The 25747-nt window shown below is 41.9% G+C and overlaps 1 protein-coding gene across 1 annotated transcript in view; it reads left to right on the top strand.

Moving 5' to 3' along the window:
* The window catches only part of Fat4 (FAT atypical cadherin 4), a 136140-nt gene that overhangs the window by 53789 nt on the left and 56604 nt on the right, over positions 1–25747 (top strand). Inside the window, exons 2-6 of the mRNA XM_005069688.4 lie at positions 8391–8522; positions 15408–15669; positions 16913–17263; positions 23412–24334; positions 25324–25498. Of these exons, the coding sequence (XP_005069745.1) occupies positions 8391–8522; positions 15408–15669; positions 16913–17263; positions 23412–24334; positions 25324–25498 (1843 nt within the window). The remainder of the gene's footprint in view (positions 1–8390; positions 8523–15407; positions 15670–16912; positions 17264–23411; positions 24335–25323; positions 25499–25747) is intronic.

Here is a 25747-nt window from a genome sequence, read left to right as displayed (position 1 = left end):
CAGTTTTGATTTCAGGAGAAGTTGACGTGGTTACGTATGGTGGCCTTCGAACTCCTTATTTGGTTCTGACTTGAACAATATTGAAAGCGACACAGCTCCAGCTTCTCGTGGTGGCACCACACACTTAGCGAGCTATGGAAAGCATGCTGCCTGCAGAATGTACTTCATTGCTTTGTGTCTGCGCCCCTGGCTACCCTCATCACCACTGGCTCCTCTCCAAGTCTGCCTGGTACTCACAAGTATTTCTTTCCTATGAGAAATGCATCAAAATTCCAAGAACATATGCTCCTGGCTGCTGGGAGAGCTTTAGTGGTGAGAGATTAGCATAATGGCTTTGGTTGGAGAAATTTAATTGGGCATGGTCACATCCATGTTGCCTGTATGAGGAGCAAGCTGTGTCTTGAAGTCCTTTATGTGATTTCCAATTTGCTTTTAAAAGTGAAACTAAAGAAAGGAAAATGCACACGCTTCCTTCTTCCCTAATATTCAGGAACAACTGGACTAGAGCAACTCATCTTTGTGTGGAGTAACGGACAGGGGCCTACATACATCTATAATTTCATTCAAGCCAGGTGCTTAGTAGCTTAGCACCTCCAAAGTAACTACTAAATTAACTTTTTAGCAAGCACTATACCTTCTAAATTACATTTCTTTTACTATACTCTTTCCTGTAAAAGAATGTGTAGATGCAATAATGATTATTCATTTTCTAGTAAAGGCTTATGCCATTTTCATTTTGTATATGCATAGGTGAGTTGTGTGAAAGTGTGTACACAGGTGTGCATGTATGGGTATGTGTAGGCATCTGATCTGTGAACCTGTAATGGTGACCACACCCCTTTGGGTGTGGCTTCATGTGTATAGAAGCAGAAGGAGGGAAGCTTGAGGCGTGGCTTCCGTTTGCACTTTCCTTCTGGTGGGTCAGCCTATCCAGTAGGAAGGGCAGAGAAGTGCTCCCGTGGTTCTTTATATTTTTCTGTGTAATTGTTCCCCAATAAACACCCATTTATCATTTATCTTTGGTTTAGCGAAGTCATTACAACCTTGCCTTCAGGTATGTTTGTGTGTGTGAACGTGTGTGTGTGTGTGTGTGTGTGTGTAGGTGTGTGCTTGCCCATGTATGTGGATGTCAGACAACTTTGAGTTAGGGTGCCTCCGATGTGATTCACTTTTTAAGTAGGAGTACTACTACTACTACTACTACTACTACTACTACTACTGCTGCTGCTGCTGCTGCTGCTGCTGCTGCTGCTGCTACTACTACTACTACTATCTGATGGAGACAGGCACTTTTGCTGGGACTTTGCACAAAGTCAAGGATGGCTAGCCAGGTAGTCGCAAGCAGCAGCTGTCTCCATCTTCCCACATCTGAAGTCACAAGTGCCAGCGCCATGCTCAGATTTTCACATAGGTCCAGGATTGAAGTCAGTTCCTTATGTTTATGAAAAGAACACCAGCAACTGAACCCTTTCTCCAGGATTTTCCTCCAGTTGTGTGGTTTAAGATGGGTCTTGTTCTCTAACCTGGCCTGATCCACTTTCTAGGTAGTCACCTGCCTGGGCCTCCCGAATATGGGAATTATGCTCCTGAGAAGCCACAACTGGCTTTCTCTTAGTTCTAAATGGGAAAAGATACCCCAGGGCGGGAGAACTCACTGGCTGTTCTTACAGAGAACCTGGATTCCATTCTTAGCTACCACATGGCAGCTTTCAACTGTTTGTGATTCCTGTTCCAGGGTATCTAACACCTTCTTCTTACCCGCCTTGAGTACCAGGCATACACAAAGTGCACATACATACATGCAGGCAACACTCATACACTTAAAGAAAAGCGAACTAAGGAAGTCTTAAGTAATAAAGTGCCTACACGCATAGATTTCAATCTACTCTTTGGTGTTCCCTGAGACTTCAATAGCTTCAGGTCCTGTAGTCTGTTTCAGATCTCAAGGATGTGGAGCTTACACCCTTCAGCTCCCGTTGGTTTTCCTCAGCACGAACGCACAGCCTCTTCCAGGCTCTCCCACAGTGGCATGTGAAGTCTTTCCTTCAAGGTCTGATTTCCCCATCAGGATTCCAGTGTCTCAGTTCCAGTCTGTTGTCAAAATGAGACACACACTCTTATCATCACAGACTGTGGAATTAGGTCAGGTCTACACAATAAATAAATAAATACCCAAGGGTATTGCTCATAGGCCGAACATGACCCTGGGTGCCTCCACAGTCCAAACACCACAGTCCTGACGTTTGGGCACTTACATGTAAGCTGTTCCTTGTTAAGACCTTCTCATAACTAAAATGTGAGTCACTCACAAGCTGTAATGGATGTTGGCTCCGTAGCACGATGAATTGTTCAGAACAGGGAAAGCTTCACCCAGACTCATGGCAACAGAATTCCCAGTGGTCACCCCAAATAGGGAAAGGACTGAACAAAATCAAAGCAGCTGGGCGGACCCTGGCACCGTCTGTTACAGCTGCATCACTTTTCATTTTAAGAAATGAAAGTACGTAGAGCCCAAAGCTACACATTACAGTGTAAACTGCAATTGGAGTTTTGCTGTACTCAGGACCAGATTTAAGGCTCTCCTTGAGTTTTTAAACTGGAGCCAGCCACGGGTTCTATTGATGAAACTATCTGGTTAGTTCATCTATAATCAAAACCCAAAACAAAACTAGTGCAGAATGCCAGAGTCCTGTCTGATAATTAGCACCCGAGAGGAGGGGTATTACAGCCAATGTAGGCTTCCATATAAATTTAATAACTAAAGACTTGCCCCCAGGAGCTCATGGAGCATAATCAATGAGCCAATCCCATTGAATAAAACAAATCACATAGTATCTGGTTCTAGTCTGAGTAGATACTAATACATTTAAATCTAAATTTGATTATCTACCCCGAACAATGATTCTAATGAGTCATCCTGCTGTCTTTAAAATAAACACTGCTCTCTATTTCCTGGGTAGATGGGTCAGCTCCCATGTCCCAGCAATCCTGGGCTTTCTGCACAGCTGAGCCCAGACATTTTTGGGAAATGTAAAATCCACATGACATCTCAGGTCAGACAGGAAAGGTGTCGTTTTCCTCTTCAGGGCCAAAGGAAGTGACCGATCAGTCACGAGGACTGAATAGATCTTGGGGTGGGTTTCAAGTGGACCTTCATTCAGAAGAGGGGGTGGGACCTCCCTACAGAAGAGGAGATTAGGACATTTTCCTTAGTGATTTTCAGTAGTGCACACCCAGTCTACGAGCCTACGACCTAGGTACCATTTGTCCAGGTGTCACTGGAGTGACAGTGTGATGGTCTCTTGTGGGCCATACTCACTGGAATAACCCATCTGCTGTGGTGTTGGGCCCTACTGAGGATTCCACATGCTCTGTCAAATAGAACGGCTTCCACACAAGCCGCACTGATGTTTGTCTCAAGGTCTATTATTTCAGCCATCACTGTGAACATGGTGTCAGAGAGTTACCACGGTGTGTTTAAGGCCATTGAGAAGATACTTGGTGGCCAGAGGGATACAAAAGAGTTAGGCGTGTAACAGGACTGGGGAGATTCTAGTTTTGAAGACAGCTTCACTCAGTACATTCCTCGTACCCCAGTAAGAAGTCACTGCTGCAGAAACATAAAAATGGGTTTGCTTTAAAGTGACATGTCTCTAAAAGAAAGATACTGTTAGGAGTGGGTAGGTTGTAAATATGAACAAGACATATTTGTTCTCTCCAAATCTCATAATCTAGAAGTCACTGTTTTGAGTGTTACTAACGGTTTGGGAAACTGGAGAGTTTCAGTGACAGGCTAAGTGTCTCTACCCTGACAATCTGAAATGCTTCAAAATACGTAGTGTTTGGAACATGGAAATGCTGCCACAAATGGAAAATTCCACACTTGCCTCTGTAAAGCAGTCAAGACACAGGCAAATTGAAAATATGTCATAAATACATGTGTGGAGAACACATATGAAATAAAGTGAATGCAGTACTTAGACTTGAGTATCTTGCCCCAAATATGTCATTATAGCCTTACAAATATCCCCAAATCTAGACGCAGCTGCCCACCAGGAAAGCATTGACCCCAAGCATCTAGAATAAGAATTTCTCAGGTTCTACCAACTTCAGAAGCATGTGGGTATACGTAGAAAATTCAGAGCTATAACCTTCCATTATTGAAATATATTTTAGCAAAAACTATTCATTAAAGGTTGTGCCTTTGGGGCTGGGGAGATATCTCAGAGGTCAAGGGCATATACTGCCCTTTCAGAAGGGCCTGAGTTCAGTTCCCAGCACCCATGCTGAGTATCTCACCGCCACTAATCACTTCATTCCTAGCTCTGCCGGCATTGTATCTATGTGCACACACACAATTAAAAAAACTTGGACTGTACTTTTATGTAATCCTGATATAATCCCTAAATATCCATAGAGGTAGTACCTGTGAACTCTTTATTTTTTGTGAAAAGATTTTCATAATTTATACAATCTAGGTGTCTAGTAATACACATTAAATTTCGTTAAAGTATCAGTTCCACAAAGATAAAATGGCAGGGATGTTATATCTTAGGCTTGCCACTCAGCCAACTGCATCTATCTATCTGTCTGTCTGTCTATCTATCTATCTATCTATTTTTGCCGTGACATAGTGTAACTTGCTGTTTTATAGTTTGTGTACTTTCTATTTCTCAATTATTTAGCTGTTAGTAATTTCTGAAATATTAAAAGGAGCTCAACATTTAGGAAGAGAACATAGCTTTCTGATTTTTGAAAGAAATCTAGTATACGTGTATCTACATTACAGCTTCATTTGTAATATACACCGGGAACTTGCTACTGAGTGAGTAATTGAACTTGATGCAACACAAAGACAAACCTATCTGAATATCTTCTCACAAGCCACAGATGAAAGGGGCCTAAGAATTTGAAAACTGTGGATAAAATCCTCCTCTCCTCTCCTCTCCTCTCCTCTCCTCTCCTCTCCTCTCCTCTCCTCTCCTCTCCTCTCCTCTCCTCTCCTCTCCTCTCCTCTCCTCTCCTCTCCCCTCCCCTCCCCTCCCCTCCCTCCCCTCCCCTCCCCTCCTCTCCTTTCCTCTCCTCTCTTCCCTCTCCTCTCTTCTCTTCTCTTCTCTTCTCTTCTCTTCTCTTCTCTTCTCTTCTCTTCTCTTCTCTTCTCTTCTCTTCTCTCCTCTCATCTCCTCTTCCCTCCCCTCTCCCCTCTTCCCTCCCCTCCCTTTCCTTCCCCCTTCTGGCCTCTCCTCCCCTCCTCTCCTCCTGCCATTGCTCCCTTGCTCTTTCCTTCCATCCTACCCTCCCTCCCTCTCCTTTCTTTCTTCTCTCTCTCTTTTTGTTAACAAGTTAGCCCTTTATGTATCTCTTCATACATTAACTTCCTCAAACATAATTTCCATATCACTTTTGAATAAGGACATACTTCGTGTGACAGGTTTCTGCCTTAACACTAAGGGCACATCATGGGGCTAGCTCAGCATTCCATACTCTGCACATGGCTGAGGACAATTCAATGGACCGTGGCCCTGTGGCCTCATATTGTTTTCTTTAGATAAACCACTTGACGTTTCAATGCCTTGGCTCACACTCTCTGTAAAATAAAGGAAATGAGCACTGTGCTCCCCCAGATTTCTTAAATATTAATACATTCTGTAAGTGAATGACTCTCCGAGCTTTCGGTGTGCTACACATCCTATAAGCTTACAAAGGACTCAAGACATTTGCCCCACACATTGTGACTCATTTTTCAGAGGCTGATAGAGGCAAAGACTTTGAAACAGGATTCATAATGCCTTAAGTGCACGAATTGGCAAACAGGCTTGTGTATATTAATAGTTATAACAAACTAGCGCACACATATTGCTTTAGGATCTCTCTCTCTCTCTCTCTCTCTCTCTCTCTCTCTCTCTCTGTGTGTGTGTGTGTGTGCGCACCCACAAGCACAGTCTTCAAGGAGCCAGGTGTGAGGCTGTGAAGGCCCCAGGCTTAGTAATAACCCAGAACTATGGAGCATGGCAGCTGCAAGCTGTACAGAGCAGTGTGTTACTATGAAAACCTGTGTGTATCCAACAAATACAGTGAGTGATATTTGAAAACTATATCCAAACTATAAATACATTTTCACACATACACAAATTATCCTCTTCTGGAATCTGGACTGCTTTGCCTGTGACATGCTCACTCACTCCAACATTTATCATCCAGTGTTTTGGAGTCTATCTAGTTCTGGGCCTGTGCTAGCCAGGGACATCACAGGGGAAAATAGGACATGGCGTTGTTCCTTTAAGGACAAAGGTGAAGTGTGCTCAGAGACGGATGTGCAAAGGGAGGCACTGATATTCTCCCTCCCCCATTGGTAACCTGCTATTGACATCAAAGAAGCTTGTCCCCCATCCCTGGGGTTTACTCTGAGCTCTCTTCGAGTTGGTGTAGTCATTTCTCTCAGTTAGTACAGAAGGGACTGGGCTTGGCTCACTGACTTGATTCCTAAGTCAACGGCTTTTATCTCCTGTCTGGATGAAGGTGTGGAATGGTTTGCTTTGAACTATCATATAAAACACAGAAATCAAACATTGAAAGTTCATTCTGGAATGAAGAGAATGCGTGTTGAAAAATACTGTCTGTATTTTCCCTTAAATGACAAACTGAGAGTCACTGTGGATTTGAGATCTGTCACTGGCGGCTAACTGTCCACTAGTTGTTCCAGGGATTTGAAGAGATGCCTCAGTGAGAATCTGATGTGCTAGTGTGAGGACTCAAGTCCTATTCCTCAGAAGTAAAATGGGACACTGTAGCACATCTGTAATCCTGGATTTCCCACTGCAAGATGGGAAATGGAGACAGGGTAATCTCCAGGTGAACTAGCAAGTGGTGAGCTAGAGACTGTCTCAAACAAGGTGGAAAGCCAGGACCAGCACCTGAAGTTTTCAGCCACAGAAGAATGTAGGAGTGTGTGTATGTGTGTATGTGCACGCGTGTGTGTGCACACATGTGTGTGTGTGTGCGTGCATGAGCACACACATGCATGCATTTCAAAACTTTTCTACATAGATCTGATTTTGAGATAAGGGCTGAACATCAAGAGAAAGAAGTGTTAAGGACCGGTTGGGCAAGAGGCAGTCTAACTTGTTTGTAAACCCACGGCATTTGTTAAGCCTCCAGATGCTGGGTTGCCTCTCACAGCTACCCTAGAATACTGTTCAGAGGGAGGGTGTAGAGAGCCCTCGCTGGTGGACAGCAAAGCTACAGGTTCCTGTGGCCTCTCTTGCCTTTGCCTGGGTGATGTTGAGCTGTTTGTTGGTAAGCAAATCTCTTCCACTAAACGGAGAGAGAGACTCACAGCAACTATTAATTATTAAATTCTATATATTTTCTGCTTTCATCAATTGTTTATCTACTTATTTGTCTAATCCATCTTTGTTTCCCCCAATATTTTGGGTCAGAAAGTGACATTGTACCCACATATTGCTTTCTTCCCCTTTCCTGTGTCTCTTGAGGAGAAACCATACTTTGCTGGCCGCTTCTCTTCTTAGTCTTTATTTTAACCCCTGGATCTGATAGCGTCTTCACAGGATAACTATGAACAGTGGCTTCCCACAGAATACAAGTTCTGTCAGAAATATGTCCTTGTTGGCTGGCTGGCTGGGTTTTTCCCTGACTTGACTTGACTTATGACCTTCTCCAAGGAAGCCTGCACTCCACTGGCAGCTGTCTGCTCTCTTCTCAGAGCCTCCGAGTGCCACATCTAGGGCAGATGAGCATCACAAGGACTGAAGTTGCTGTTCAGACCTTGGGATCTTTACTTGAGAAAATGTCTCTTTGGTGGGGAGATTCACTCTGACAAAGAGGTGGTCATACTTGGGATCTATGGACCATGGCTTTTAAAGGGGAGGTTGGTAACTGCAAATGGGAGTCAAGATGGACAAGTGTGTAGTTTTGTGTCCCCAGATTAGAGGGTTGATGTGACATGAAGAAATTTCAAATGTTTCTTAAAACAATGTGCAAATACCTTTACTTCCCACAGACATTAGTTGCCACTGTGCAAACATTTCTGGCAAAAACTGTTTATACCACCTCACCAGTGTCAGCTGGCATCATGGTTTCAAATTGATGGTCCCTAATTTGCTGAGACCTTTAGAGGGGTATCAGTGACAATTCTCAGGGCATGTTTTCCAGTCTGAATTCCACTGTGACCATTTAAAGTCATTTACTATCAACAAGTCAGATGCTGTCTGGTTGGCCTTATTTGTTCCCATAAATGTTTTATACCCTTCTTTCAAGGAATTTTGCTCTTTGAGTATTGTTGATTCCTTTTGAGAAGGATAGTTGCATGGACTCCTGGTCTGCATTTCGAATAGAGCCCTCATGAATTATTTTATTTTTTTTCTTTGTAGGTAGAAATAACACTTCAAGATATCAATGACAACCCACCAGTATTTCCAACAGACACTCTGGATCTCACCGTGGAGGAGAACATTGGAGATGGCTCTAAGATTATGCAGCTGACTGCCATGGATGCTGATGAGGTATCTCATGTCTTTAGAATCCGTAATTGCAGTGACCTACAGAATCTCATGTGCATGCTGGGAGCTCTAGTGTGTAGTGACCAAGGTGACAATTCTGTCTTCTTTCCCTTGAGAGCATCTATTACTTTGTTCTAACTGTGATATAAGAGTGGAATATGCTCAGTCTGTAAACTGCGTGTTTCACAAACGAGAAGACCCTAGTTCAAGCCCCTTCACCCTCACAGAAAAAGCTGGCTGTAATGGTGCTAGCTTGTGAACCCAGCACTGGAGAATCGCAAGGAGGAGGATCTCTGGGGTGGGCTGTTGAGTCCATCTAGTCTGCATCGTGGGCCCCAGGTCTTAATGATAGACCTTGTCTCAAAACACAAGTTGGAACTGCTGGGGTGGCTCAGCAGTCAAGGGCACTGACTGCTCTTGCAGAGGACACGGATCAGTTCCCAGCACCCACTCTGGGAGGCTCACAATTGCCTGTAGCTCCAGCTCCAGGGGATCTAAGACACTCTTTGGACATGCATGGACACTGCACTCATGTGCACTCACACACACCTATGCCCACATAAGCTCATACCTACCCCCAACACACAAAAAAGAAGGGAATAGACAAGTCAGTCAGGAGGGTTTTTTTTATTTTTGATCAGCAATTCACAACTCAGTTGATTTTCCTTTACATTTTAGATTTTCTGGCAAAATATTTTTTTTAAATAAAGACATCGAAACTGGATCCTTATTCTTACCTTTTCATCATTTTTATTTGCTTTCAAAGCACCAAGGATCTATTGTTATTTTATCTGTAACTAGCAATATTTAGGGTGACCTTAAGAATCTTTATATTTTAATAATTATATAATTTATATCTATTTATGCCAACATAAATTTAAAGTTTTGTAATACCTATTTAAAGCTGCCATGCATTAAATCTTCTGAGTTTTTAAATTTTTTCATAATAAACAAATTTCATGCCTTTTGTCAAATGTTAAATTTAGATACAGTATAGGTTTTCATCCTCTATATTTTATTATAAGTGCAGACACAAATGGCCTGGGAGGTTATACAGCTAATTTACATTTCCCCACATAACAGCTACTTGCTTATTTTTTCCTTTCTTCTGAGTGAAAGCTTTAGCTACTGCTCTGATATGGAGTGGGAAGCCTTCCTAAACACCTGAACATCATCCAGAAATGGCTTTTCCTCCTCAGTCCCACCAAGAGTGTATGGACATGTTTTTTTTAACCTATAGTTAAATAGTTTATAGAGTTTTTCTTTAACATTCAATAAGTAAGTAGAACAAGACTGGATTTGGTGGTGCACACCTTTAATTTGGAGGCAGAAGCAGATGGATCTCTGTAAGTTGGAAGTCAGCCTGGTCTACCTAGAGAACGCCAGCATCCATGTTTATGCAATGAGACCAGGTTTCAAAAAATCCATAAATAAAAAGGAAAATAAATAAATAACATAAAATAATAAATAAATAAATAAATATCAGTCAATTTAGAAATATGGTAGCCTACTAATGTTAATTTCATAAAATTTAGAAACAGAGAAGAGAATAAAATAAATTTTAAGGTAACTGTAGTTTTCTTTTAAAAATATTTGATACGTTTTGTTAGTGCCTACTACTTCATTTTCCATGAAGAAATGTTAATACTGATCCCCAGGTCAGTGGTCATTGACAGTTGTGAGACTGAACCCCTGTACTAATGATCCTATGCAAATATTTCACTTTCTTAAAGCTCATTACTGATACAATATATTTAGCTGTATCCATTTATGAAATTTCGTGAATTCCAACTTGAATATAATATCAGCATGAATATCATGCAGTTGATGTAAAATAATCAGCGCTGAATGGCTGTAATTGCAATTTTAGGAAGAGAGAAATACAACTCATTTTTTGAAATGTTTTGTTATAATCACTTCAGTAAAAATGAGGCAATAGCTATGCTAATTTTAATAAATATTTTAGTGGTTATGGATGTTGACTCTGTGGGATATTATGATTGATATGGGATTGCTCAACCCAAATTATAGTGCATTCCAAATAAATTATATATGGAAACGTGATTGTTTTCATCAGCATATGACTCTCCTAAGAACTTTCCTCTGGGGACTATCAGATCCATTGTTAACTATGATCTTGAGATGATCATACTTACACTTCTCTTTCTAGAGCACACACTGTTGACATGAGTGCCATGTTGTATGCATAGTATGCTTTTCTTGTGGCTTTGCTATGCCTGGGAGTGCAGAGTGCAGACGGCTCATGCCCAGCAGCCTTAAATCTCATCTTTAAGATGTAGCCACAATGACATTTGAGGAAAAGTGGGAGATTCTTTGTTTCTAGATATTCAAACCCAAGTTGGTTGTCATGCATCTTCTCTTATTTTTCTTGAGAGGTGATTTTTAGATTTAACATTGAGTAAGCATGCAAATGTGGTCATGGAGGCACCTCACTTTACAAGGTCACAGAGATACCCCACTTTTCAAGGTCGTGGAGGCACCCCACTTTAAGAGGTCATAGAGACACCTTACTTTACAAGGTCATGGGATGTAAAGATACAGAGTGAGGCAGTCTTTTCAGGGACAGAGTGGAGATGCAAAGGAATAAAGCAGAAGTGGATAGTCAGGGAAGGGGACTTGTCGTATGGTTAAGACTGGAAAGGGAAAATATTTGGGAGAAGACTGGGGTGCCTGCAGACTGTAAGGTCTGTAGAGAAGCACAGTGTCAGAGAAATTAAATCAGTAAACCCACCAGAAATCTGAAGCCTGCCACATTCTCTAGTTACCAGGTCTGTGTGCTAAGGACAGCTCAGAACATTCAGTTTTTGAAAACACCATTTCATGTTGGAAAAGTCGATTGCACACTATCATCATTTACTCTGGAATCCTCCTGTGGGGCTCTACCTTTGGCTGCTCAGGGATGGTCCCCACTTGACAGGACTGGGACGTTACACAAACAGACTTTGCAAAACCCCCACTTCAGCCACCAAACATTTCAGCTGTTCAGGAGTAAATGGCACCCGCCGACTCTGAAGGGGAACAGATTGCTGCTTGGACATGGGCATCACTTCCTTTCAGGAGAATTTGAAGAACATTGTTTATTAACCCAAGTCATATGTAGATGGGACTTTTCTAAGTATGGAATCATTGTATAATAGTTTCAAAACATTCCTATTTCTCCAGATTCTCTTAGCTTCCCAGTCTATATCTTTGGAAGATTTGAAATTGTGTGTAGCTGTTATCGTGGTGGGGTTCTTTATGAAATTAAACAGTCTAGAATGTGGGCAGATCAGCCATGATAAATGATGTTTCTGTTTAACCATAAGATTACAGTGGATATGTTACATACAGGTGAATGTGTCCAACTCAGCCCTTCTCTTATTAAGTAGGAGAGATTTTGAGGCACTCTGTTAACTTTAAGATGCCTTGGGAAAGCCGGGCGTTGGTGGCGCACGCCTTTAATCCCAGCACTCGGGAGGCAGAGGCAGGCAGAGCTCTGTGAGTTCGAGGCCAGCCTGGTCTACAAAGCGAGTTCCAGGACAGCCTCCAAAACCACAGAGAAACCCTGTCTCGAAAAACCAAAAAAAAAAAAAAAAAAACAACAACAACAAAAATGATGCCTTGGGAATACAGCATAAAAAGCCTGTAAAGGCTGTTGAACGTAAGTTTTGGATGAGGATGTTTTTGCCTCATACTGTTGAAGATGACCTCTTTACAAGCACAAAAACAGAAGCACACACAGTAAAACATCAAAACTTCTGACAGAAAAGCTTTCCAGGAGCTTATGACCTGTAACCTAGTCAGTCAAACTTTTATCTTCACACAACACTGTACTTTCTTCCCAGCATTGCTTGTGAGAGTTCTTTGAATATTTTAATGAATAAATTTCTGGATAGTAACAACGAGAAAAGGCAAATTGGTTTCCAGGAGTTGTGTTTAAAACAAAACAATTCTGTAAATTCAAGAACTCCAGCAGTGCTTATTACCTTGGGGTCCAGGTCAGTGGTTATAACTTTCTATATGTAGTATAGCAGGGGCTCTCCTCTCTAGTTGTAGACTGCCACATTGTCAAATACCTCCCTTAAAAAATGAAGGGTATGATCAACCAGCATTTTCCTAATCCTCTATTTATCAAGACTCACTCTAATTTTTAAAATGGGTATTAACCAATTAATCTTTGAAACTGCCCTGTTTGGCAGGTAGTCACGTGATTCCAGTTATGTATACAAGGAAGGCAGAGAGAGGCCCAGTGTGTGACCCAATGAGATACAAAAGTGCTAGAGCTGTATCAGCCTAAGCCATGGATCTCCATGGATGGCACTCCAACCTGTACAGTGCGCACTTAGCACTTCTGTCACAAGGCACACAGCCAAGAATTTACAACCCTGTCTGCCGTTTAGTGTCAAAGGATGACAGTGAGTTTATGAGACACTCACTGCTGTGAAGTCAGTGCCTCCACTGGCAAATTGGCGTGGCCTTTAACTTGGCACGGTCTCCTTGCATTTGAGCTTTGTTTGGGCACCCTCCTCTTGGATCTCTGCGTTGACCTCAGGCAGACATCCACCTGACTCTCCTCTCTGGCCCCTCCTTGCTTTCTATCTATCATGGCTCATGACACTTCATCTGCTCTTGGATGGCAAAAGTTTAGTCTTGGGCTTACTCTTCTTTCTCACGTACTATGATTTCAATTATCACCTTCGGCAACTTTCACCTCCTACCATGCTTTTCTTGGAAGATTTGCAGTCTCTGATTTCCAGATAGTCATTTTTGTGAAGCTGTCCTCAGTCACCAAATCACTTCCCCCAGTTTTTGAGTAAAGCAGCTCCAATCTCTTTGGCTCTCATTCTCCTCGGTGTCTTCTCAGCCTTTCCCCACTATAGGCTATCCGATTGCCTTGTCTCTACAGCATACCCATATCTGCACCCTCAGCTCTCACTATATCTACCTGTCTGTCTATCAACACATACTTCCAGGTGAAATGGAATCAGATTTCAAGACTGTGAAATTCAAGCCAATCTGTGCACCAATTGGAATTCTCCAAAATATATCCAAATGTTTTTCTTTTATCAAGACAATTTCTTTACAATAAAAACTCTCCAAGCTCTTCTAACCACCTCATTCACTCTCCCTCTCTCTGTTTGACTACACTCAAGACATTCCCACACTCTATGACACTCAGTACCATTGTCCTCTTTCCACTGTATCTTCCAAAAAAGCAACACAGAGGGGCCCTTCTCTCTTCTTTGCTTTTCTAGTATCCAAAGCAATAGGTGTTTAATTGTTATTATGGTACAGCACTGGGGGAAAATGAACTGAGTCGGGCTAAGGGAGTTTTGGAACCCAAATTGAAGCATAGAGTGGGACTGGGTACGTGTCAATGACATCTCTGCTCAGTGTCTTCCTCTCTAAGAATGGGAGGAACTAGCAATTCCTCTCTACCTTCCCAGCCCCAGGAAACAGCATTCTACCTCAGTTCCTTGAGCTTGATTGTTTCAGATGGCTTATATAACTAGCATCATGTGACCTCCATCCTCTGTGAATGTTATCTTTAGGCTCTCATGACGGAAGGAATTTCCTTTTCAGTTCTAATATCACTGGCATGTGTAGACCACACCCCTTTCCAGTCGTCTACTAAGGGCTAGTTCATCTCCCAACCTTGACTGTGGCAAACAGTACTGTGATGAAAAGGAAACTGCTAATCTCTCTTTGAAACACTAATTTTAGTTCCTTTGCATAAATACTAGGAGTAGAATTGATGAATTCATTTGCAGGCTGTGTGTGTGTGTGTGTGTGTGTGTGTGTGTGTGTGTGTGTGTGCATGGGCGTGTGCGTTTTGAGACCCTTCCTATTGTTTCTTGCACCCCTCCCCCGTCAGACAGCAACGTCCTTATTTTCCCAATTTCTTGACATTTGTTGTCTCTTAGGGCGTTCTGATGTAGCTGCCCTGTAAGGACTGAGGTGGGTTCATCTGTGTAGTTTTGTTTGAATCCCTATGACAGTTAGTGACACTGAATAACTTTCACACACCTGCTGCTTTTCCCACTTCTGTTGAGAGATGACTACATGAGTCCTTAGTCACTTTTATTAAAACAAATGTTTTGTGGTCTGAGTATTTCAGGAATTAACCTTCTGTCATGTGTATAAATTTGCTAGCATCTCCTGCTCTCACAATGGCCCATCCCCTCACAGTGCAGAAGTCCCTCACTTGGCTCTCACTCTCACAGTGTTCTGATTGTAGTTTTGAAATATACTTTGAAATCGGGAGGGGTATCGCCTCCAGTTTTCTTCTTCAACATTGATTTGTCTCATTTAGGTTATCTGTGAATTTTAAAATTGTGTTCTTTTCTGCTTATTATTTATTTTTATTTATGTGTATATGTGTGAGCATGTGTCGGTGTATGTGCACTACATGCATTCAGGAGCTTGTGGAAGCCACAAGGGGGCATCAAATCACCCAGAACTGGAGTTACAGGCATTTGTGAGCCTCCATGTAAGTACTGGGTATGAAACCTGGGTTCTCTGCAGGAGCAGCAAGTGCTCTTAACTGATGAGCCATCTCTCTGGTCCTCAGTGTCATTTTTTATTTCCATAAAAAATGCCACGAGGGTTTTGAAAGAAACTGTATTGACCCTGTAATTTGCTGTGGACTGCATGGACCTGGTAGCCATATTAGGTAATCTAGTGCACAATCTCAGATGGATTTTCAGTCTTTATTTCATTGATGATCTTTAATTTTCAGGGCACAAATCCTCCCCACCTTAGTTAAGTTTATCTTTCCCACCTTCTGAAATTGTATACTGTTTCATGCAGTGAAAGCCCAAAGCTCCCCTTTGTCAGAGGTGGTGCTATCCACTCCAGAAGTTCACATGTTTGGTTTTTTCCCCGCAGGGTGCAAATGCTCTGGTCACTTATGCTCTTATTAGTGGAGCTGACGATAGCTTCCGAATTGACCCGGAATCTGGAGATCTCATAGCCACCCGGAGGCTGGACAGAGAGCACAGGTCCAAGTACTCATTGTTGGTTCGAGCAGATGATGGCCTTCAGTCCTCCGACATGAGGATAAACATCACCATCAGTGATGTGAATGACCACACCCCTAAGTTCTCCAGGCCTGTGTACTCTTTTGACATCCCAGAAGACACAACCCCTGGTAGGTGACATGTCCTGATAGGCGTTTTGCAGGAACCACCTTTAAGACTAAGGATGGACTCTTCTGGCTGTTTTAAGTAGTGTTTAGCACATACTTACCTCCAGTTATAAATATACATACACAACATTTTGCTATCTTTTTGCATAACATCTTTTGTACAGTGTCTGAGAGAATCACTGATAAGTTAGCGCAGATCAGGCAAGGTAAGCATGTGATTGGTAACCACAGACATCTGTTCTGAATGGACCTGTGCCCCTGGTCATCAGCTTTCTCAGCAGCCAGCTTCATCTCTTTTTCTACTTTTAAAGTGGATGACACCGAAAGGAGTATGTGAAAGACTGTAGTCAGTGGTTCCAGCCCTCATTAGCTCTGTGACCAGGCTACTTAACTCATTATTCTTGGCATCCTTTTTTTTTGTGTGTAAACAATAATTGTTGAATCATCACAATGTTAATTTAGAAGGTAATTGTGAAGTTGGGTGTGTTGGCTTATGCCTGTAATCCTAGCACTCTGGAGGTGAGACAGGGAGACAGCTGGGTTTTAGAGGCCAGCCTTGACTACATTGTGTTTCTGTCTTCAAAAATGAAACTTCTGCCAGGCCTGGTGGTACACACCTTTAATCCCAGCACTTGGAAGGCAGAGGCAGTATCTGAGTTTGAGGCTAGCCTGGTCTACAGAGAGAGTTCTAGGACAGCTGGGGCTACACAGAAAATTGGAGAGAAGTGACTCCTTGGTAATCCCTCTCCCTGACAGTTCCCTTTTCACTTCCTGATATGATATGCCCAGTCCTTAATGAATTTCTCAGCACATTTATTTCCTATATTAATTACATAGTGACCATTGGCACCATAGGTTGCCAGTTCCAGGACACACACACACACATGATGTTGTTTGGAGTCCCAGCTCCCCACATTAGCTATGGACTCTGATAATTATGCATTGACTTACGGCTAAACCTATCATTTGGTAGCACTAAGAACAAAGTCAAAAGTAATATTACTTCTCTGGTAACCCTTGTACTACAGCCTGAGCTGCATGGGGTGTCTGCCATGGTCCCTGAGGTATGGTTTAAGGGGATGGGTGTGTCAGTCTCGAAGTCAGCAGAATACCAAGCTCCCTGTTTTACAGCAGTCATCTATTTAAAAACTTGACCAGAAAATACATTCTTGGTCAATCTATACTTCTAGAAATAACCCAATACCTTTGTTTCACTAACTTCAGACTTGGTTTGTCATTCTGGCAGGTTCCTTGGTGGCAGCTATTTTAGCAACAGATGATGACTCTGGTGTAAATGGAGAAATCACGTATGTGGTGGATGAAGACGATGGGGATGGTGTGTTTTTCCTGAACCCAGTTACTGGTGTCTTCAACTTGACTCGAGCCCTGGATTACGAAACACAGCAGTATTACATACTTACCATCCGCGCTGAGGATGGTGGGGGGCAGTTTACCACTGTCCGAGCTTACTTCAACATCCTTGATGTCAATGACAATCCACCTGTCTTCAGCATGAGCTCCTATAGCACATCCTTAATGGAAAATCTGCCTCTCGGATCCACTGTTCTTGTCTTTAACGTCACTGATGCAGATGATGGTATGCCATTTCTGTGGTTGCTTAAAAATTCCACTAAAATAGAGTGTGCATTTTAATGAATCCAATACTAATATTATTAACTATTAATTTATTAATATTTGTTTATGAATAAAATATTTTTTTTTGTTTTTTTGAGACAGGGTTTCTCTGTGGCTTTGGAAACTGTCCTGGAACTAGCTCTTGTAGATCAGGCTGGTCTCAAACTCACAGAGATCTGCCTGCTTCTGCCTCCCAAGTGCTGAGATTAAAGGTGTGCGCCACCAATTCCCGGCTTATGAATGATGTTCTATAAATAGATATCTAAAGGTGGGAATTTGAGTTTTGATATAGCTGCAGAGGATTTAAAAAATCAAGCAATTTGTAATATAATTTTTGTAGCAATCACACAATTGATTATAAGTTTACATAATAAATTTTGTCTTTAGTTTTTGCCATAAATATTTTCGAAGCATTTTAGTTCAGTAATTTAGTGGTCAGAGTGAAGATTATTCTGAGTTTGTGTTAGATAATTAAATATATGCATGTATCCATAAATATGATACTCAAACTTTTAAATTTAATTTTTATGTTTATTGATTTGCTTTGGGTGTGTGGATGCATGTGCTATGGTGTGTGTGTGTAGGTCGGAGAGCAACTTGCAAAAGTTGCTTCTCTCCTTCCATTATGTGGGTCCTGGGAGGGGGACTCAGGTCACCAGATATTGAAAGAGTAAACATTTTATAGTGAATAACTAAATTACACATTATTAGATTGAAAGTCTAATAATATATTGGCAAGTATTCATGCTTTTATTGACTGGAAAGTTGGAATTTGCTTTATAAGGAGTTGTTTAAATTTCTGTGTGTGTGTGTGTGTGTGTGTGTGTGTGTGTGTCTGCGTGTGGGTGTTGCACATGTGTAAGTGTCCCCGGAGGGCAGAGGCATTGGATCCCACTGACATTTGTGAGCTGCCTGAGATGGATGCTATGATCAAATCCTTTGCAGAGCTTGCATCATTCTTATTTATTCTACCCATTACTGTAGGCATTTCAGGCAGATGGGGTGGAACAGGTATTCTGGCACTCAGGAGCCACAGAATACTGAGTATTACACAGCTCAGATGGAAAGGTATCCTGGAGGTCGGGAGCCAAGGACCACCCCAGGCCGATCACCACAGGCCACAGTAAGCGTAGCAGCTTGCAGCCCTGTCTCAGGGAAAGGCTTCCCCAGTGTATAGGTTCTGCTCCAGCAGGACAGGGTCTTCCAGCTGGGGATGTTTGCCCAGTGTAGCAGTTTTGCTCAAGCAGGAGAAGGTTTCCTGGGTGAAGTTGCTACAGTTCAGCTCTGCTTGGGAGAGTGGAGAGCAGAGTGTGACAACTGAGTTCTGCCAAGGGAAGGTTTCCCAGGCAAAAGTGTTACAGCCCTGCTCACTCTGCTCTTCCCAGGGTCTACTCTGCTCAGGCAAGGGGTTTACTGGTAGGGAAGAATCCAGGAGAGTGGCTGCCCCTCTGCCAGAGTGTCAGAGGACAGCCAGGTAGCATGAACAGCTACAAACTGAACAAATACAGGTCTATACAGGGCTTCCAGAGTGGGATTGGTCAGATTTTAACGCTGAGCTCAGATTAGCCAGAGCTCCTGCTCAAGGATTGGTTAGTTTTCTGCACAGGGTCAGGGCCAGATTTGGCTCTGGTTTTAGGGTCAAAGTGTGTTTCTTTCTCTGGTCCTTTTTAGCCTTTTGGCTCTAGTTTTAGGGCCAGGGTATATTTCTTTCACTGGCTCTGATTCCAGTGACAAAGTGTGTTTCTTTGGCACTGGTTTCAGGGTCAGGGTACATTTCTTTGGTTCTGGTTGCAGGACCAAAGTGTGTTTCTTGGGCTCTGCTCAGGGTGTGTTTCTTTGGCTGGCCCCTTTTCCCTAAAATTACAGAACATAAATATGGAGTACTTTCAATGTCATGCATACATTCTTAAGTTAATTTTTCTTGTGGATATGTTCAATGTATATGTGTCCATGTATGTATGTATTTGTGTGGGTACATGTCTGTATGTGTTTGCAAGCATGGAGGACAGAGCTTGGCCTCTTGTGGCATTCTGCAGGTACTGTGCACCTTGTTTTATGAAACAGAATCTTTCCCTGGCTTGAAACTTGACTTGACTGTCTGGCCATGGATTCTGGAATTCCAAATGTCTTTGGGTCCTCAGCATGGGAATTACAAGTGGGTACTACCATGCCTGGTATTTTTATATTAGTTCTGGAGATCGAACACAGGGCTTATGCTTACAAGGCAAGCAGTTTAGTGCTGGAGTCATAACTGCAGACCTGGGGTCAACTTTCTATGCGGAACAATTTTCTGCCTGGTGCCTTTGTAGGCTATGGTCTGTTGAGGCCCAGTATATTCTCTGGAGTAAATTTCATTTACTCTCAAAACATTAAATGTAAAGGAATGTGAAAATGATTAAAAGATAGTGGTGTACTTAATTTTTCAAAAAGTTTCCAGAACGATTCCTGCACGTGCGGTCATGAATCATTTTCTCTCTCTCTCTCTCATTTTTTTAAGGGTGTTTCATCCATTTAATTGTACTGGTTAAAATTGTAAAAGTTTCAAACCACTTTTAGCCATTGTTCAGCCTGAATACTTTTCTCAGAGTCATTTCCTGAACCTTGACTTAAAAATAGAGGACACAGTTCCTATTCCTTCTGGATTTGACGGCTAGTGATAAGAGTGACCTTGTTTGTATGAACACCAGCACACATACAGCAAATACTTCCCATGTGTCTATGAGCAATGCCAGTGGGACAGTGAATTGAACAGGTTCAACTTAGCCTCTGCTCAGAGAGTTCCCGACCAGGAACACTGTGATCTTCTACCGAAATACACGATTTTGCATTGCCTGTGTATGTATTCAGAGTTTAAATTTTAACATGTTAGGTTACATAATCTCATCAACAAAGAAAACCTTACATTGTTGTCAATACATAAGTCACAACTTTATTAATATCAGTGTGTCTATGAATATAGTTGGCAAGTATTGTATGGAACAAAAGTTATAGCTTAAAATATCATTACAATGTGTCAGATCACTGTTGTTTTACCATTCTGGAAACCACAGACACTTGAGACATTGTGATCATTAAAGGGTGTTTGGATAGTGACACTACTGTCACTTTTTCTGAATGACTGTGCCCATTTGTCTTTGGTGCATGACTGAATCAGGGCCCGATTTCATGGTCCAGGTCCCTGATGACCTTGTCAAGGAGCTTTGTAAAGAGGAGTGGAATCCCTTTCACTACTGGGTATCTTTGCCATGTCACAGCAAGCAAATATTAGCCCTTCACATATGTCAGACAAAATTTCTAGATTGTGGCTAAATGTATACATTCAAAATCCAGCTAAGTTTCTATTTGCAGAATGTGTTTCATCACTTATATTTTATGTATTTATATAATGTTCTATAGCTCTTGAGAATAAAGTATACAGCAAATGCCAGTATCCTATGTTCACAATGAAATATGCACACACACTCATTCATGTCTATGTACACAACCCTTGATGCCTGCACAACATACACACCAACCAAACTCCCAAGAGTATTCGCAGAACCACATGCCTTCCAGCACATTGAACTCGAATGATTGGAAAAACAACCCATATTCAGTGTAGTTATCTGCTGGATTATAAAAGCCCCTAAATAAAAAAAATGTAATACTATTTACTTAATTTACTCAAAGTTAAGAAAATGTATGTATTTATGATGAGATCTTTGAAATATTCCAGATGAGGCCAGTGCTGAGAGGGTTGTGAGTCCCTCTGGGGCCATGTGCATTTCCTAGGTATAGCCTTCAAGGCCAAGGGTACTTGACAGATTAGATTCTTTGGAGGGAAACAGCCTTCTCAAAGTGCAACTCACTGTTTTCTACTGTCCAGTTCTGATTCCAGTTCTGAGATAAGACCTCTTTATTGCCTTACACTATTTGCTATAATAACAGTTACTATTTGTTTCAAAGACCATAGTTATATCTTGTTTATTTGAAATGGCATTCCTTATTTTATTTGTGATTATAGATTAAATATAAGTGTTTTTATTCTTAGTGATAGTTAAAGGTTCACATTTATTAGCTCCCTGGCTGACCCTTCCAGTCACCCCTTCTCTTTATAAGGGCTTTCTTCTGTCTGTGGGGTCATGAGCCTATGGTCTGCTCTCCTTAGTCTCTGCAGCTTAGCATTTACTTGAATGAATCCCACTGAGGAACAAGGATTCTCAGATCCTTGTTATAATGGTTACCAGTCTGACTGATTTGTGTGGCTTCCACAGGTCTCCACTGAAGTCATGCAGAGTGTCATCAGTGTTTCTAATTTCCCTTGATCTTGATTGTGAACCATTTTTTATGTCTACATCGAACTGAGTTTTTCATGGAGGTTCTTTGGTATTGCTTTTACCCCTGTCTTCTGGTGACTATGGATCTCAAGAAGAAAGAGGATCCAAATTTGCTTCTGGTCTTTGTGTTAGGAGACTCAGAAAATGTACATAGAAAAAAATGCACATTATATAAAAAGCACCCCTGATGTATTCAACCACACTTTAGGTCAGAGAGGATGGAACTTTTGCAAACCTGGGCAGATGTAAGATTCACTGAAGTACTCAGCTGACCTGTCTGGCCTGGATTTTATATCCTCTCTTTCTTGTGGGTGGATTGGTGTGTGGCCCCTGAGTTTCAGTTGTTCATGTTTTCTCTGATGTTCCGGCTCCTAAACTTATAGCCTTTGTTCCATTCATCTTGGAAGAGACTGCAGTAAACAACTCAGATGAATGACCACATGGCATAGTCTATGTTCCAGAGATCTTTGCATTAAAACTCACTTAGGAAATTTTAGATCAGTACCTCAGTGTCTGACTTTGCCTTCTAAATGTGTTTCTTTGTTTGGGTCACATGGGGAAAGGATGCTAGAGAGAGACCCTCAGGCCACAGGGACAGAGGAACAGGACCACACTGAGGAGGAAATTCTATTACTTGGGTAATCTGCCTGAAAGGGAACCAGAGATGGAAAAGAAGTGAAAAGCAAACGTGTACTCAAGTGTTTGCAGACAGTTGAGAATATCTTTCACAAGTTAATAAACTGTTCTAGACGGCTTTGGCAAAGAGCAATATTTCTGGTAGGTAGGACTCAGAACACTAAATAGTTGAATTTACTTCAGATGAGATGTGGCATTGTGAGCTGGTTGGTACAGTACTTCTCTGAGGCAGAAAATCTGGCCTCTCTGTTGTTGTTGCTTATGTAGAACCTACCTATCAATGACTTATTGAAACATAATGGCAAATATACTCTCCTCACTATCTTTGTTATAATCATTTCTGCAACTTTTAAAAAATGAGTGTGTAGTTTTTAAACTAAAGTGATATATATTAAGGGCAAAATGATGTTATCTAAACATGGACCAGTAACAGCATGAACCCTTCTGCCCAGAGACTTTCATGTATAACTTTATTGCTAACAGTTCCTTTAAGGAATACTTTTTCCAATGTTTGAATGTACATAAACCTTGAGAGGAGCTATTTCCTTAAAGGACATTGCTTGGCCAGATGCTTAATAGGAATTAAAAAGTATTTATTAGTTCTGACAAGAAATGTAAAAGGAGACTTTAAGCATCCATGACTAATGTCCAACATCAGAACATTTTATTACCCTTCTCTGAAAACTGGTGTCGGCCTCAATAAATTACTGAAGTTATAAATGTTTAGCTAATAATATAGAGAATGGCATTTGTAGTGTTGGGCCCCATGGAGTTATGTGATAGAAACAAAGAAGAGTTTAGGAAAATATCTACTCTCTGGAGCTTTTTCCTCCTCCTCGCTTTGGTAATTTAACATTTCAGCATTGCTGTAAGTAACACACCCTATATAGATCATTTATACACCAGATTGTAAATGTCTTTCAGATCAAAAGCTCAAAGGAAAAGAGTCATGTGTGCAGCAGAATCTACTAAGAATATTTAGCTATAGGTAAATCATTCACAATCACTTTGAGAGATTCATGTGGAGTGACTCAGAAAATCATTATGGTGGGTAATGAATGCATCAGAAAAGTTCTAGTACTGTCAGAACCTGTGGTATGACCAAGACTGCCACTGCCACCTGTTCAGTAAGCCTAACTTCTCCTCTTTTACTCCTAGGTGTCAACTCTCAGCTGTCCTACAGCATTGCTTCTGGTGACAGCCTTGGGCAATTTGCAGTGGAAAAACATGGAGTCCTCAAAACTCTCAAGGCTTTGGACCGGGAAAGCCAATCCTTCTATAATCTGGTCATTCAGGTCCATGACTCTCCCCAGCCTCCTGCCTCCAGGTTCACAAGCACAGCCCAAGTTTCCATCATCTTGCTAGATGTCAATGACAACCCACCCATGTTTCTTTCCCCCAAGTTGACATACATTCCAGAAAACACACCTATTGATACTGTTGTCTTCAAAGCTCAAGCAACAGACCCAGACAGTGGCCCCAACAGCTACATTGAGTACACTCTCCTGAACCCTTTGGGAAACAAGTTCAGCATTGGGACCATCGATGGTGAGGTGCGTCTCACTGGAGAGCTGGACAGAGAGGAAGTTTCCAACTACAGCCTGACAGTGGTAGCCACAGACAAAGGGCAACCTCCCCTGTCCTCCTCTACAGAAGTTGTGGTTATGGTCTTGGACATCAATGATAACAGCCCAGTTTTTTCTCAGGCTATGTACAGAGTGCAGATTAAGGAGAACACCCTCACTGGAACAGATATTATCCAAGTGTCTGCAGCAGACAGTGATGAAGGCACTAATGGGCAAGTTCGCTATGGCATCGTGGGTGGAAACGCGCAGCAGGAGTTCAGGATCGACTCGGTGACAGGAGCCATCACAGTGGCTAAGACTTTGGATAGAGAGACCACCCCTGCTTACACTCTAACCGTTCAGGCTACAGATCGGGGCAGCAGCCCCAGAACAGATTCTTGCACTGTCACCATCACTCTGCTTGACACGAATGATTTCGTCCCTGTCTTTGAGCTGTCTCCATATTCTGTGAATGTCCCTGAAAATCTAGGGACCCTGCCCAGAACCATTCTTCAGGTCAGTGTATTTAAACTCCTCAGGGCTTACACGGTCATAAGACATCAAACCAAAAGCTTCCTTCTTGGACTGTGCTCAGGACCTTCTCCATCTCTTACTGTCATGGGGAGACAGATGCAGATATAGAAAACCCTGAAAATCAATGTTTATGAACATTGTACCTGAGATTTAGTAATTTCTTTTTAATATACTTATTTAGCACACACATATGTTCATTTGTGTGGTGTTTTTATTTTTATTTTTTTGAGACAAGGTTTCTCTGTATTGTTTTGAAGCTTGTCCTGGAACTCACTTTGTAGACCAGGCTGGTCTTGAACTCACAGAGATCCACCTGCCTCTGCCTCCCAAGCGCTGGGATTAAAGGTGTGTATCACCAATGCGTGGTTTGTGGGGTATTTTTAAATTGTGTGTTATTATGAGAATAATATTCACACATAAGATGATGTTGAAATTTGGGAAAGTTCATTAAAAATACTGTTCTACCTTCCCTCTTTACAAACAAAAAAAAACATGCCGTACATTTATGGAAAGCCTTCCTCAAACTCTATGCATTGGCTTTTATGCAATATGCATGCATAATGCATACTATTATTTACTACTTTAATTTCAAAATCTTTAGACTTAATTTTATTTTATGTGTATGAGTGTTTAGCCCTCATGCACATATGTGCAAGTTGTATATGTGCCACATGTATGCCTAGTCCTCAAGGAGGTCAGAAGAGGGCATCGGATCCCCTAGAACTGGAGTTACTGATGGCTATGAGTCACCATGTGGTTGCTGGGAACTGAACATGGGCCCTTTGCAAGAGCAGCAAATAATCTTGAGCACTGAGCCATCTCTCCAGTCCTGTATTTTAAAAACTTGAAACTACACCCTTGTAGGATTATCACACTTCCCACTCCCTTCCAGTTACCTTGCATAAGAAACATATCATTTGTTTCTTATGTTAGGTGACTCATTGCAGCCACGCAACTACTCTCCCCTGTAGGTGGTGGCAAGAGATGATGATCAAGGACCGAATAGCCAGCTCTCATATGTTCTGCTTGGTGGAAATGAAGACAACGCCTTTGCCCTCACGGCCAACGGAGAGCTTCGGGTAACCCAAAGTCTGGACCGGGAAGCAAGGGATCACTTCGTCCTGGTTATCACAGCTGCTGATGCAGGTACGTCCTGTCTAGTTTGCTCAGTTGTGAGTCAGATGCTCGGGAGCAAATGCATATAGTTTCATTTGTAACTGGGTCACATTTATTGAAATTTCCTAATGCTTGGAATAGTTCCTAAATACATTGGACATAGCTAATGAGGTTTCAGTGTAAAATGGCAGGAGATTTCCCATATCATCACTGAGGTGCAGCACTGTACAGGAAAATATCCATGCTCTGAAAACTACCTGAGCACCTATGGTGTGACCT

The sequence above is a fragment of the Mesocricetus auratus genome, unplaced genomic scaffold (genome assembly GCF_017639785.1).
Source record: "Mesocricetus auratus isolate SY011 unplaced genomic scaffold, BCM_Maur_2.0 Super-Scaffold_100011, whole genome shotgun sequence".
Lineage (NCBI taxonomy): Eukaryota > Metazoa > Chordata > Mammalia > Rodentia > Cricetidae > Mesocricetus > Mesocricetus auratus.
Note: the sequence above shows the minus strand (reverse complement) of the source record. Positions and strands in the feature narration are given on the sequence as shown.